The sequence below is a fragment of the Odontomachus brunneus genome, unplaced genomic scaffold, assembly GCF_010583005.1.
Source record: "Odontomachus brunneus isolate Ranch 3 - 2012 unplaced genomic scaffold, Obru_v1 Obru_scaffold_294, whole genome shotgun sequence".
Lineage (NCBI taxonomy): Eukaryota > Metazoa > Arthropoda > Insecta > Hymenoptera > Formicidae > Odontomachus > Odontomachus brunneus.
In genome coordinates, this window is record NW_022639744.1 from 98,612 (window position 1) to 114,299 (window position 15,688).

The 15,688-nt window shown below is 49.9% G+C and overlaps 1 protein-coding gene across 7 annotated transcripts in view; it reads left to right on the forward strand.

The window, feature by feature from the left end:
- Positions 1–15,688, forward strand: part of LOC116853251 (FH1/FH2 domain-containing protein 3-like) — a 93,253-nt gene that overhangs the window by 60,232 nt on the left and 17,333 nt on the right. For 4 of the 7 annotated variants that reach the window (XR_004379940.1, XM_032834226.1, XM_032834225.1 and 1 more), the window contains 11 exons: positions 238–343; positions 4,222–4,732; positions 5,061–5,323; positions 6,394–6,525; positions 7,222–7,558; positions 8,011–8,668; positions 12,000–12,161; positions 12,739–12,921; positions 13,755–13,874; positions 14,910–15,044; positions 15,344–15,486. Coding sequence is in view for 6 of the 7 variants with exons in the window: in XM_032834226.1 (XP_032690117.1) it covers positions 4,236–4,732; positions 5,061–5,323; positions 6,394–6,525; positions 7,222–7,558; positions 8,011–8,668; positions 12,000–12,161; positions 12,739–12,921; positions 13,755–13,874; positions 14,910–15,044; positions 15,344–15,486 (2,630 nt within the window). In the remaining variant the exon portion in view is untranslated. The remainder of the gene's footprint in view (positions 1–237; positions 344–4,221; positions 4,733–5,060; positions 5,324–6,393; positions 6,526–7,221; positions 7,559–8,010; positions 8,669–11,999; positions 12,162–12,738; positions 12,922–13,754; positions 13,875–14,909; positions 15,045–15,343; positions 15,487–15,688) is intronic. The other 3 variants (XM_032834228.1, XM_032834227.1, XM_032834224.1) reach the window with 1 other exon arrangement.

Sequence of the window (15,688 nt, forward strand, 5' to 3'; positions counted from 1 at the left end):
CCCTCTCTCTCTCTCTCTCTCTCTCTCTCTCTCTCTCTCTCTCTCTCTCTCTCTCTCTCTCTTTCTCTGATAGAATTAAGAAGCGCGTCTGGCTGCAGCGAACGCATCATCCGGCTCTTCAGAGTGAGAGAAGCACTCTCGCAAAATGTACCTCTGTTTAGCACGTCGGCGCGGATTAACTTTGTCGCCGCGTTATGTTATAATCAAGTCGGCTTATCGCGAATACCAATTTTCCAGGAGGACAAGGACCTGGTGCACGAGTTCGTGCAAAATGACGGACTCGCCTGTCTCATCAAAGTCAGCAGCGAAGCCGACCAGAACTACCAAAATTACATATTACGAGGTGAGTACTCTATTCACCGAGCGTCGTAAAATCGAAGGGTAAAGTGCTGTGCTCACCCCTCCCCCCCTCTTTCCTTCCCCTAATGCCAACGTCTCGCTCGATAGAGAGAGCGTCTGCTGTCGCGCAAACCATTCCCCTCCCTCTCTTCACCCCGTCTCCCCTTTTACTATTACCGACGAAACCATCACTTACCTAAAATCGAACTTGAATATCTCTCAGGCGCGAGAGATCCGAACGATCTCGCCGATAATATCCGCGAAAATCGGAAGTCTGCCTACGAGTGCGCCGTGACTTTCTCGTGATTACCGAGGACTCTTAATACTCCCGATATCGCCCGACTAGAAATTTATTCCATAGTCCGGATCGATTCCAATCAATTATCTGGTTTTTGCGCATTGAGAGAAGAAATACCTGAGAAACCGAAAGCAATTGTTCATTCCATTTTAAATAAAAGCGTTTAGATTTAAGTAAATATGTTATTAATATCCAGCGCGAACAAATACACTTTTGGATACTTTTTCTCAGTGCATAAAGTGAAGCTATCGAGTTGTAATTATCAGTGAGGAGTCTTAAGATTGTAATGATCCCTAGTGCTAATGAGGTCCTGATTGACGTGCTGCGCTACATGACTTGTCAGATGTCGATAGAATCACTTTTTCCAAGCCAGATAACCGATTGCGATCGATCAGAATAAATGCGACGTAAATTTCTAGTCGAACGTAAGAATCGGTCCACCGGCAGATTCCGCGAGGATTAAAAGCGAACTCTCTCTGCTCGTGAGACAGGATCCTTCGAGATATCACCGGACACTTCGCTTATCAATCATGCGCGTTCCACGCGCACGCGCAGATCCCCGATTAATTTCCATGTCTCGAGAATGACCGTCGCGATGGCGGCTCGTCGCGATGGGATTCGCAACGCGACACGGCGGATGATTATTCTATAACTTCCGCGATAGCGCGGCGACAGACGACGCGTCCAATTAGACGGCGGGAAAGTCGTATCGTAAACGACCCCGCAAATTGAGTTAAGGGAACGACGCGACCTTGCACATGCACGACGAGATCACGCGTGGTGAGACGCCGGGAGGAATATGTCGCGCACGCACACACACTCTCCCTCTGTCTGTCTTTCTCTCATCCGCCGCAATCTCGCGCAGGTAACGATAAGATAATACCCGGCGTAATGCAGCCGGCGTTTAACGAGCCGAGCATCAAGCAATGCTCCTCGTCTTCGCCGTTCCGAGAAGGACGCGCGTGACAACGACGACGGCGACGACGACGGCGACGACGACGATGTTATCGTCTGAGAAAGGCAGCTCGGAGGTGACGCCGAGTGTTAACGCGTCGCGGAGTTAACACGAAAACGTCATCACCCGCGGCTCACGATGGCGTGCGGCTAGCACTCGTCAAATATTCGCGATGCGTCGCGAATTATGAATAGCGCCCTTTGATCGCGCATCTTATAAGTACAGCGTCGCGGCTTGAGATACGTTCTAGCAACGTTCTGTAAACCGTCGTCGTCGTCAACACCACTGCGTCGGCTTGAGCGCGATAATTCCACCCTGTGATCCCGTAATACGTGCTCGTTGTGCCCGCGAGTTTATCACGCGACCACGAGACGAGAAACTTGCGAAAGAGAATTCGGAATGAGAGCCAGCGAAACAGTCGAGTTTGGCGACAATCGGTCGCTGGTCGACGTATTTTCCACAGTTTCCCTCAGTCTCCTTTCCTCTTTTAATAGTCGTGCCATTGTTGCGGTTTTCGTATCGGAGAAGTCGTTAAAATTGATCTCTCCGTTCGTAGGTAGCTTTTTTCCCCCACTGCGAACGCAGTCGCGACTGTCCCCGATAGATTCCTCGTGCGGTTTGCACGCAAACGGGCGCCGGCACGCGAAACGCGCCACATTTTGCGACCCATTCGGAGATTATGTCTCACGGTAACACGGTAATATGGTGCAGCGCACGTTCGATACTCAATGATTACACGTGATGCGATCTATATCCCGGCCTCCTAATTAGATTCCGCGTCATAACTTATGGCCCGTGTAATGATAACGGCTGGATTAACGTTCGCCGGTGGAACGTGCTTAAATCGCTTTACGATCATTGTCATTGCCGGCACGAATGTGTCGCTGATACGGCGAGCGGAATTGCGCGAATACCGGAATTTTGATGATATTATAACGGGGAACCGGCGCATACACATATGTATGTGTCTATATATATATGTGTGTGTGTATATAAATGCGCGTAGCTACGTTTTCGTGGCGCGATTAAAGCGCCGTTCTCTCGATTGTGCAATAATGCGTCAGATTTGCGCAAATTAAATATTGAATTTAACGTTCTGAGTACCGGCAGTCTCGAAACGGTAATAACAGTCAAAATTACAGCGATAATAGCAATGTCAATGAAAGTCGCGGATTTTTAATTGACGTCAATTTGCGCAGCTTTAATTTGACTGGGATCAAATGTTGTTAATTTGCTCGCGAACGAGATCGATATCGGCGGGATTGTGCGTGTGCGTGTGCGGTGGCCTTCGTCATAGATTTGATTCGGCAAACATTCGCGTAATTGGCTCACTTCATTTACGATTTCGTTAGCGCGACGTCGCCCAATTGATTTACGCGTCGCGCGAGTGACGCGTCCGCGAATCTCGCGCCTGTCGTTTCCGAGCTTTTTTCCGTTTCAATGATTGCCCGACAAAAGGAACACTCCGGTTGTTGTGCTCCTTTTTTCTCCTCTCTCCTTTTTCAGTTTTCATCGTTCCTAATTGATTTCGGCCGCGGCGAGACTTTTATTCGCGACGCGCGTCGCTCGCAAACGATTTTCTCCTGTATTTTTCGCGCGTTTTACACGCCGAGCGCGTCGTAATTTATTTAGAGCACAACGAGCGCGCGGCTCTCTCGGCCGAAACATGCGAGCTTTAAGCGGCAACGCGCGAGGCACGTTTTTCGGCGTAATTCTCTACGTCGGGATAACGCCCAAGTGAACCTACGACCGCGATCGGCGGAATTTGCACGTTAAATTTCAGTCCAGCCCTCTCGCGGTTCGCGAACGTGCGGGAAATCAGTTTGGTAAACAACCGAGCAGCACGGGGTTGGAATGAAAAAAAAGAGAGAGAAGAGGAAGGAAAAAAACGTCGCGTTCCGGATCGGAGATAGAGATTGATGGGTTCCGCGTCGCTCGGATGTTACGTTGCAACGTGAAGGTGATGACGTGATTTTTCGTTGCGTATTGACGGTATCGTCGCCATCCGCCGTCATTTTTGTTCGTATTTTCGAGTTCGCGACGGAAAAAAATGATAATAGTGCGAGGCTATAGCGTAGATTAAAGAACAAGATATATGACTGCCGTATGTAGGTCGACGACGAGACGGAGAGAATCCGGTGGCGAAATCGATCAACGTGAAAAATATCAAATGCGGTATTTTTGCGAAGGGAGGTCTTTTCTCGTCGAAACAAGCGCGACGACAGGCTGCTTGAACATGTAGATCCTCATCTTCGATATTATTTTTTAAACGGATCTCTCTCTCTCTCTCTCTCTCTCTCTCTCTCTCTCTCTCTCTCTCTCTCTCTCTTTCTCTCTTTTACTCTCCATATCACATATCTTTAAAAAATGCAATGGTTGTTAAAATTTGTGGTGTCACACAATTTTTTTTCTTTTTACGTATATTTCGAGCAGCGTTTGAGCGTTCGTGTTGTTCCGAGTGGCTATGGAGATAATCCATCGGGGAGGGAGAGAGACAGAGAGAAAGAGAGGGAGTGAGAGGTGCATTTGCGAACAGCGGCCAAAGGCTTGTTTCTCTTTTGCGCGCGCGATTGTCCGGAACTATTTCGCCCGGCGCGTTTAATCTCGCGACTCGTTTGCATTCATGCAGCACTCGGCCAGGTGATGCTGTACGTCGACGGCATGAACGGGGTGATGGAACACGGGCAGACGGTGGAATGGCTGTATACGTTAATTGCCAGCCGTTTTCGGCTGGTGGTGAAGACGGCGCTGAAGCTGTTGCTCGTGTTCGTGGAATACGTAGAAACAAACAGTCTGCTGCTGGTCAGAGCTGTGAGGGCGGTGGATACCGCCCGCGGCATGATACCGTGGATTAACGTGATGAAGCTTCTGAAGGATTACGACGCCGCCGACACCGAGTTGCTCATCTACGCGACCACGTTGGTCAACAAGTGCCTGAACGGCATCCCCGATCAGGACACCTACTACGATCAGGTGGACTGCCTCGAGGAGCAGGGTATGGAGGGTGTTATCCAGAGGTACATGTCGAAGCAGGGTACGGATCTCGACCTGCTCAGGCAGTTTCAGATCTACGAGGCGGTGCTGCATCACGAGGACGGCGACAGGGGTTCGCCTATTCGCCAGCTGGACGACAATATCAGGTGAGAATGGCGTAAGTGGGAGAACACGAGTAGCGCATTCTTCCTTGAAACGATAGATAGTTAAGAATTGTTCTTTGCCGCTCTGAATATTTTGGAAATCGCGTTTCTATGAAATCCATTGAGATCGTTCGAGAGGGAAGTGTATAGCGAGGGGTGGTCGATGAAAAGAATGTCGATTCCATACTCTCCGAGGAATGAATGGAGTCGAGAACTAACGCAGAAGAATATTCCGTGTACATATTTGAGGGAAGTGGGGGAGGAGGGAAGATTGCGATCCGCGCTACGTCGAGCGATTCGACGAAAACGATATTTCCCGTTGACTTCACAGGAAGACCTTGCGGAACCGGAAGTCCCTGGTGGATTCTCACGAGCGACGAAAGTCTCGGAGGCACTCGACGGGCACCTCGCCCCTTTCGATGTCTCTGAACGCGCGCCTGAGTCCACGGCTAAATCATACTCTAGGCGTAAGCTCGCTGAACAGCACCTTGAACTCAAGCCTGCCAGACGACGACGACGGATCGAGTAGCTCTCAGAGCTCTCAAGGTCATCTGGGTGAGGTTCAGCTTAATGGCAGTTACAAGGAGAACAAAGGTAATTATCTCCTTCCCACTCTTGGTCCTCCTCATTTCAAAAATTTGTATTGCGAATCGGGAGGAGCGTGACGCGATATCCTGCAATCTCTTAGCTTTTAATGACTTTTGTTTTTTCTCCGTCCTGTTTTTTCTCCGTTTTTTCACAAAGCATCGCAACTGTCGCGTTCTCTTCTGCTTGTTATTCTTTCGATGCATTTTTTGCAACATTTTTTTGATCGATTGACGATTTACTAAGTTTTTTCCCTCTTTTTTTAATCCAAATACATACTACGATCTCAAGTGACACATTTAGAGTAATAGTGTTAATTGAATATAGATTCGGAACACCCTCAAAATATGCCGGATCAATTAATTATATCCTGGGGTATTTTGCTTTCGAGTCTGCGGATGGTTTTGATTTCTCTCATGAGAAATTCACCGCCAAGGCGATCTGCTAAATGGATCGCGGCGATGTACGCGATAGGTCGGAGTTACTTGCACAAGTTGAACTAATTGGGAGATCAATTTTCGGGATTCTTCGGGCAACCTCAACTAGCGTGTGTCGTAAATTGATTCGTTAGCAATTCGACTGCATGATGAATACGAACTTGGACGCCCACGGAGCACGATTCCCGCATCGGCGAATCGCCTGCCGAGAGAGACCTCGCGGTTTTCAGTTCCTCCGCGCATTTCATCGGCGACGCGGTCAGCATAAATGTTCCATTAGATCTGCGAGGATGTCGCGTGTACGATAGAGGCCCTAGGTACGACGTGGTACATCGGAACAACTTGCGATTTATTTCCTTCTCGTGAGGAATGCATATCGCTACTGCCTCCATCTCGTGATATTTTTGACGACGGGAAGTCGATCGCGCGCAACACACACGCCATTCCAGCACGATGGCAGAGATTACACTCGCAAGTTTGGCGCGATAGTCGACGGAAGGGAAGTTCAGTTTATGTCGCGCGACAATTTGTCTCGAATACGTTTAGCTTGCGGTGCGACACAGTTGATTTGCATCCGAAACCCGTTAAGTCGCACGCTCGAGATTCGTTTGAACAGAGGGAGCACTGTTTCGCGTGTTTTAGTGGATGTTGGTGTGACACCGGCGCTGAGACGGCGACGAGAGCGCGCGGAGAGACAGAGGAGCTTCATTAGAGAGCAACAAGAGGCTACCGCAAACATGAGGGCTTCGATCGGTCACAGCGACGATCAGGAAAGTGAGTGCCCACCGACCATTTAATCATCGTGCGCGCGCACGAGAGGGGAAGAAAGAGAGCGCTTTTCGCCGCGCTCGATTTGTTTTATTCCGCGCTGAAACTCCGCTTATCCGCTGGTAACACGATTCGCATTCTCGCGGTCAGAATTCCCGCGATCGTTTCATTCGTAAATCCACATATTTATTTGCAAAATATAACGTGTACACACCGCGCCAAGTACGCGCACTGCAGGAGAGAGTTGCTGAAATTGTGCTGGTTTCCTAAATCGCACCTCATCAATTTTTTTTGATTATTATGAACTACTCTGAACGACACGGTAAAATGGGAAATATAAATTAAAACAATTCAGATTACATCTTATTTCGTGCGAGCCAGAGATATTTTAAAAAAATTAAGTTCGATTGATGAGGTATGATTTAGTAGACCGATATGCTCTTTCAGCGAACTTTCCCCTAATTTAAGATTGCGCATACGGCGAGCAATGCGCGTGGATTGCATCACACTTGATTTCCGAGCAAAATTTTCTTCTCGTTCTCGAGTAGATGCTCGCATCGTTTGTGTAATATCCGGGTTGAAATGAGACTCGACGTGTCAGCCAGACACGCATTTCTTCGCGCTCGTCGGCGGACGTCGTCGCGTTACGCGCGACACGCGTGTCATTGAAGTAAGCGTTTCCTGTTTTCTCCGCCGTTAAAGGTCAGTTTGCGTCGAACAGTCTGCGATACACGAACGGCAGCCCTTACGAGAGGAACGCCGATTCTCCCTCAAACAAGTTGTCCAGAACGAACAGCAGGAAGGACTTGACGCCCTTGATGAATGCCGCGAACAAGCTCGACTCGGAGGAGAAGAAGCCGTGGTATGGCAAAAGTCCCAACGAAGGTGTCGAGTATGGCGAGAGTAATCACACCGACGAAGACGAGGATCGTCGAGTGCTGCTACAGCCTAAAAGGGAGGGCACCGTCAAGGATCTCACGCAGAAGTTGGCGGCACAGAATCTTATACCAAGCAGTCCCGTGGAGGAGAAAGTTTCCAGGTAATTTCGGCGAAAAGGCGCAGTTCTCGCTTCGGCTGTGTATCGTGTTCGATTGATTCGCGTCTCTCCTCTCTATTCGCGTTTAAACAGTGAAACATGCCGAGAGAAGAAAGACGAAATTACTAAATTAACTTACTCCCGCGGCCTAATAGGAAAAACCGCGGAGCCAATTGCAGTCTAAAGAAAATACAATTTTGTGAACATTTTTATATAAAGAAACATGAAGATTTTGAATAGGAGAATATTTTATATAGGAGGATCGGCAAAAATAAAAGGCTAATAAGAGCCATTGCGTGTGTTTTTGAACGTGATAATTTAGATATTTGTGGGAGGAAAATTTCGCGCAATTCCTCATCCAGTTCGCATGTTATACTCGGAAAATATCAAATGCCAAACGTGATGCAATACCGCGCGCAATTTTACGATCCAGCATTTGTCGCGCGTGCACACAGGATAGGCGACATCAGCGGGCTGATCTCGAAGGCAAAAGAGGGCTTGGCCAAGTCCAAGTCGAAGGCGGATGTGCTAAAGTCACCCACCGGCGACAATCTGCCGAAGCTACAGGAGACGAAGAAGTCCGAGAACGAGCTACACTGGGAAGAACTGGTGAAGAAGCTGAAGCGGCCGCTCGCGCTCTGCGACCTCGACTTCACCGACTTGAACTCCGAGGACGAGATCGACGTGTTGGGCTCGGCCAACGTTGCGAACGGCGTGCCGCCGCCGCCGCCACCGATGGCGCCTTCGTGCGGGGACGCGAGAGCACCTCCACCGCCGCCATTGGGCGCGAGATTGCCGCCGCCGCTTCCTCAAGGTCCGCCGCCACCGCAGCCCTTCGGCGTCAACCTCAAGACGTCGAGGCCGCCGTTGGCCAACGAGATCGGCGGCGGCGGCAGCAGCAGCAGCTGCGCGCCCAAGAGCCCGCCGTCGCTGATCGCCAAGAAGAGCAAAAAGACGGTGAAGCTGTTCTGGAAGGAGGTGCGGGACGACCTCAACATTCTCGCGCGGCTCAACAAACACAAGATGATCTGGGACGAGCTGGCACCCGTGGCGGTCGACACGCAGAAGCTCGAGCACCTCTTCGAAAGCCGCGCCAAGGATCTCATCACCAAGGTGAGCGTGACTCCTTTACCGTTCGACTTCCGCGACGACCACACGACCGGAGCAATTTGGCGAGGCGACCCGGTCGCGCCGTGTCACGTCGTTTCCGTCTCGTACGAGCGCGTTTCGTGAGGGGAAACTCGTCCTGATGGGGCACGACGTAATGAAGAACGATGCTCGCTTAAACGAGGTCTGTCGCGCCCCCCGGCTGCTCCGTGTTGCTCGAGGAGGGGTTTACATGCCGTGCTCTCGTGGCGTTTTTAACCAAGTGAGAAAACAGAGTGTCCTCATTATTACACTCCGTGTTATTTATTCATTTTTACGATCCTCTTTTTAAGCGAGCGCGACGCTATCGCTGATGTATCGTCGAGATAGTAACGACGTTAGTTGGGTTGGTGCTCGTGACAAACGAGTCACGGTACCGTGAGATACTCTCTCTGCGGGAAGGGACGGTCGCGATGACATTTAATGATGGATTAAAACACGAGCTATCGCCTGTTGTAGACAGAATTCGTTCGTTCCAATTTGCTCCGCACGGGTTTTCTCGCGGTATTAGCCGTTTCGCGGCTTGTTAATCTCCCCGCAAAGCGTTCGAGCAGCATCTCGTGCGAGCTCGTGGCGTAGATCGTTCAAATTGCGCATCGTGCAATTCGGAGGGCTCGTGCTATTGGCGAGTGCGTATCTCGCGGGCACGCCAACTCTACGCGATTGTCGGCAGTGCGGCAGTCTGCGGGGTTGTTTAAAGGGGATGACGCCTTCCCATTGCGTTTGCTGACGCGTCATTTAATAATAACATCGAGAGTCACATGTATCTCGTCGGCAATCGCTCGCTGCCGAGAGCAGCTGGTTCTTATACGATCGTTCGCGACCACGAGAATCAGCGAATCGCACGCTGATGTGTGTGCGTGCGTGAGCGTGCGCGTGTGTGTGTATGTGTGTGTGCGTGTGCGCTTCATAGAGACGTATGTGTGCCGGAAGAATCAACAATACGTCGGCGAGAAAATAATAGAAATTACAAATGCTTGCTCTCTCTCTCTCTCTCGCGCGCGCGCGCGGCGAAAAGCTAGAAAAATTCCTCGCCCCGACCGGCATTGTGGTGCAGCATCGCAACCAACCGGGCTGCAGAGGAGCGCCGTCGTTAATTACCGCAGTAATTACACGTCGCGGTTATATCGGTTTCCTCTCACCTGTACATTTCGCGTGTGTACGCAAGTAAATCGCGGCGAAAAGTGCACCGCGCCCGCGCGTGTGTTTTTCGCGCGGCGCACTGAAAGCTGCCAACATTATTCCCCTCCCTCTCCGTCCCGGCCGTTTCCGACGTCGCTCTTCCTCGCCCTTTGAACCCGCGCTAGTACGCCGATAATTACAGTCGACTTGGCCTCGTGAAAAAAAAAAGAGAGAAAAAGAGCGAGAAAGTGGCAACGCGCGCCGAGAAGAAAATCGCGAAGCCGGCGCCGCCGTCGACGACAGGGTTGACGAGGGTGACGGCGAGTGGAAACGAGCACGCTGCAAAACGGGTAACTCGCCTTCGACGCGAATAATGACGCCGTGTACAGTCGCTCGCGCTTGTTCGGTAAAGTCGTAAATCAGGGCCGCGAGCGGCGTGCGTTGTTGGACTGACGGCTGGCAAAAAGTCGCGGAAATCAGAGGGCGAGGCGTGTCACGGGGGTGGCGATATCGTTGCGGTCGGAAGTGGCTGAAAAAGAGCTATCGAGCTCAGTTGTAAGAGGAATTCTAAGGAAATTAATCTTCTTTCGAAGAAAATCAATTTACGGCAACAACGCGATCGGAACTTTTAATTGTCACATACCTTCTAACGAGGGAGAGAGAAAGAGAGAGCGGCACGAGCATTTCTTTATTGTGTTTCTTTTACCGTTAATTTTCTTTATACGTCTGTAGAACGAGATATACCCCCCTCCACTTGTTGTCTCTCCTCCCTCGTCCTCGCAAAGAGAAGCGTGAATTAAGCGAGCGGATTAAATAGATTCCTATTTGCATTAACTTTCACTTAGCTCCGCTATGCCCGGACCCGCATATGTGCGTAATTATCAAATAAGCGTTGCGCAGTAACATCGGCTAATTTAATAACGCGGTTAACCGTAACTATATCGTGCAGGGATAACGGTTATGATAACGGTCACACATGAGTAACGATTATGACGGCGGTCGGATATCTGTGGAATAATAGTGGTGCTAGTGAGAGGACGATGGTGATGGTGGTGGTGATGATGGTTTATTGCAGTACGACTAATTTCATTCTTGTATTCTTGGCAATGTTGTTGGTGCTCGCACGAAACAAAAAAAATGAACGAAATGGCATGCTGGAATTTTACAGGAGGTGAGTCTTAATTTCTTAACTTGCCCGCGCGGTTTTCTCCATCGTTGAGTGTGATTAACGCGTGCATGCGCTTCGAGTGCATCCTTCTCGTGTGTCTGTGTGTGTGTGTGTGTGTTTGTGTTTTTGCTACCTGGGGCGACGCGATTGGTGTCGTCGCAAGCAACGAGTGATGCTTCACTTTTCAAGGACTGCGGTACGTACCCTTACCGTTGCATTGTGTTGTTGCTGTTGGCACTGTTGCTGTTTCACGCGCATTCCTCGTCGTAATCGGCCAACCTACTTAGGGGTCGCTTAATAGCGAGCGTCTTTCGTAACTCATCGTGACGAAGTGTGTGCGTATATGTGTGCACGAGATCGACAATTATTATCTCCGCTTACGTTTCGCAACCGCATCGAACTCTGGTGTTTGCAATTGCACTCTCCAGGTGGTTGTAATGATTTGCACTTCCCAGATCGTCTGTGATTGCTCCCTTTCGCGTTAAAAAATTCCACGCGAAAGTACCTTCTTGTGTGCCTCCAGATCGTAACGATTTTCGCTGATTTTCGCTGAAATATCATCCTTGATTATACCGTGTGATCGTATTTTTGAACGTGAAATTGTCTAGCGGATTGATCGTCACATGCGTGGTCAGATGTGCTCGAATCGGAAAGCATTCAACATAGCGTGCCCACGTGTATCTCCATTTCCACAGTCAGAAGAATGGCTACATTTATCCTCTTTTCGTGACATCCCCGATACGTTCTCCACGTGTCGTTGTGTTCCCGCGAGACTGTGTGACCTGTCGCACTGTTACTCGTAACTTACACGTAGGTGTGCCCCTGCAACGAGGTGTTTGCGGGGGGGGGGGAGGAAGAATGCCGATGCACGGTATCGATATGTACTAATCGATCGCAATAACTCCAAGTGCTGCGGATTAATAACGAGAATGTCGAAACCGCGTCACGCGCGCGCGTGAGTGAGCATTCTCGATACAACTGACAACCCATTCTCTGTTCTCGACTGAGCAGAAGCAGCAGGAGATGAATAAGAACAAGGAGATCATCGTGCTGAATCACAAGAGGTCGAACGCCATCAACATCGGCATGACGAAACTACCGCCGCCGAGATCCATCAAAACCGCGATCCTGAAGATGGACGCCACCATCATGAACAGAGAAGGTATCGAGGTGAGAATATCGACATTCCGTCTTGCTCGCTAACTTGATTGGACTTTAATTGGAATAATTCGTGTTATTAAAAAAAAAAAAAGAAAGAAAGGAAGAATAAAATTGTACAATTGTACTTTTCAATATTTTCACGGGAGAGAGACTTCCCCTCGGAAGTGCACGCAATCCCAACCGTTTCGCGATATCTTTGTTTTCCCACGAAAATGAGAATTCACGTGAAATCCGCACGGCGCGAAATTCAATGTCGCTATTTCCGAATTCCCATTTCGATCACGCGCTTCGTGATCGTCTCACGCATAAGATACTTAATCGGTTTTTCAATTTTCGCTCGCATATTGAACATTTGCCCGACTGGATCACACACACACACACACATTCACACCAATCCCGTTTTAATTTACGACGGACAGGGAACCTTGAAGATTGTCCAAACTTCTGTTCACGGTCGACCTCGAGATTCAGTTGAAACGCACCTATATTCTCGTTTCTATGTTTATTCTGATTTCTCTAATTTCCGATTTGGCTTCTCTTCTTCGTTTGTTCCCTTCCTGTCGCCCTCTCGATCCTCCCAAAACAGAAACTCCTGACGATGCTGCCCACCAAGGAGGAAAAATCCAGGATACAAGAGGCACAGGCCGCCAATCCCGATCTTCCTTTAGGATCGGCCGAACAATTCCTCCTGACTTTGACCTCCATCTCGGAATTGCCGGCGAGGCTGAAGCTGTGGGCATTCAAGCTGGATTTTGAAAACTCCGAAAAGGTAAGGCGATCTCTTTCTCTTTCTGTCTCTCTTTCTGTCCCATCGTCGCGCGTGTGATTAACCCTCGGGGATCGGTCCGTTCATTTTCCTTTTTCGTTTCGTTCCATTATACACCAAATGCAATTTCTCGAGAAGCACACCCACGCCCACGTTCAAGACGACATCGCGAACACACAACGTGTCCACGGTTGAGTGCCACTGTTACATAATGGCAATCAACTTGGCTTCTTTCCTCGTCCTCTCGCCGCGCCCTCCCTTTGGACTCCGCAAGCGGATTTCATCGGGAGTGTCGCGGAGACGATGAGAAGGAATGCCAGCGATGCAGGGAAGGAAGTCGGCAGCGTCGGAGGAGCGTTCCTGGCGCGATTTCTTCGGCGACGAGATAGCGAATTCCGATATTGTACGCGCCGGGCTGAGAAAGGTCACTCGACGACGACCCGACCTTTCCCCGGCAACGCGCCCGACCGCAAGCGGAAGCGCGAGATAGCTCGCTCCGTGAAATTTGAAAATCTGCCGCAAGCGACCAAAACTTCACGCCCTCGTGGCATGCGCGAAATTGCGGGTTCTCTATTCGCATTCAATTCGGGAATTCCGGAATTCGGGAATGTCTCGTTCGCGCGCCACGAGAACGCTTCCGTTTGTTGGCGCAAAAAAGGAACGACTTCCTTCCTGGTCGCCTCGGTTCCGGCCTTTCTACGTGGCTCGGCTAACGACATTAATCTTGCATAATGACGCCAGTGAGCTGCGCGGGATCGCGCGCGCGTGGTCATGAAAATCAGCATGGAGGACGATCGACACGCGACACGAAGAAACGATCTCTTTATGATTTTCAGGAAATCGCGGACCCTTTGATGGATCTGAAGCAGGGCATGGAGACGCTGCGAGTGAATAAAACGTTCCGCGGGATTCTGAGCACGCTCCTTTCGATCGGGATATTCCTCAACGGAAATGAGGTGAGTATTGAATGCCAGCCAAATGATATCCGTTTAATCCGTCTGTCCCACAAACCAACCCCGCCGGGGTCGCGCGGCGGGGTCCGAGAAACCCCGGGCGATATCTATAATTTCGTTCTAACTGCTGGGTCTAACTGCGAGATGCCTCTCGTGCCGTTTGGCCGACTGCCACATTTTTCTGAAAACAATCTCGGTTTAATACGGACTTTTGCCGCAATCACGGCCCGCTCTTTATCCTCGACGCGACGGCGTCAGAATTTTCGACGTGCCTTGACGGGACGCGGCAACTGTATATTAAGAAACTTTCCGACGTACTTCCCGACGGAGAGACTCCACATTCCCATCGGATTCGTCTTCAAGCGACGCGATGTATTCAGCACGGTGTATTATACGCAAAAGAAGAAGCGAAATTGTTGAAACCGTTGATGCAGCGCGGCATCTCCTACTTTCCGTTTACAATTTTCTGCGCGACAAGTTATTTTTCCCGCTACTTTCCGGGAAGTCTTGTCTGCAGGACGCCGGAATGCGCCGTGTATCAGATACGTCGAATACCGTAACGAGCATCGGCATCCGCTCAAATATTCGATATTGCCCGAAATTGTGACGCTATGATCGCGCGTTATGTATGTACGCGGACACGCACAACAATTTCCAAAATTCCTACATTCGCCGGAGAAGAAGGGCTTTATTTTCCTGCTGTATATCTCTCATTGGTCTATCTCGTTTATTTTTCTGAGAATGCAACGCAGATTTAGCAAATTTTACACAAGGTCTCTCTTTGTCGTGTTTTCAACGAACCGTTTTCTATACTCAGTCACGTCGATCCACATTAACCGTGCATCGTTAATAAATTTAAATCGCAGTGAGACCGCGATGAAAGTTATCCTCGCGGCGTTAACGCGCTGTTTTTTTCACGGCGTTTGTCCTGAGAGGGTGGTGGTGCATGGAAATCGTGAGATTTCACGAGCGCCGTAACAAGACACGCGATTTCCCCGGCAATGCGCCGCGTCACGACGGCTTCCTTCTTTTTTTCAGGTGAAGGGCTTTCAGCTGGAATACCTCGTCAAAGTACCTGAAGTGAAGGATACGGTTCACAAGCACTCGCTGCTTCATCACCTCTGCCATATGGTGATGGAGAAGTTCCCAGATTCGACGGATCTCTATTCCGAGGTAAGGGCCAGCCGGCAAAGCCGGGAAAACTTTACGCACTTTGTCACGCGAATTGAGTCGTCGTTTGCTGACGGCTCACCGCGACTTTTCCAAGAGACGTCATATTCTTCGATCTCTCGTCTCCACACGGTTTACTTTAGCCTTTAACTTTTAAATCGTCCCTGAAATTCCGTCGCGATCGACGCTGCGATCGATTCGGCTCGACATTTTTTCGGTGTGAGCCCCGTTACCGCGAATACGACCGTTCCTCTCTTTCTCTCTGTTCCCGTCGAGTGTTTTTTACGCGACTCTGCTTTCAGATCGGCGCGGTAACGAGAGCTTCGAAAATCGATTTCGACGAGCTGGCGGCGAACATCGCGAAACTCGAGAGCGAGTGCAAAGCGTCTTGGGACCATCTCAAGCTCATTGCAAAGCACGATGGTTCGACGATGATGAAGGTCAAGTGAGTATAATTCCCATCGAGTCTCTCTTTCTCTCTCTCTTTCTCTCGCTCTCTCCATCCGCAAACCAATTTCCGAGATTCTCTTTAGTTTTGCGTTCTCCTCTCCCGCGAACGAGTTTTCTCCAGGCGCCTCGCCGTTTAAGAAGTCCCGAGTGGCTTTGATAAATTTGGTAGAGACAGAGAGAAGAAGAGAAAGAGAGCA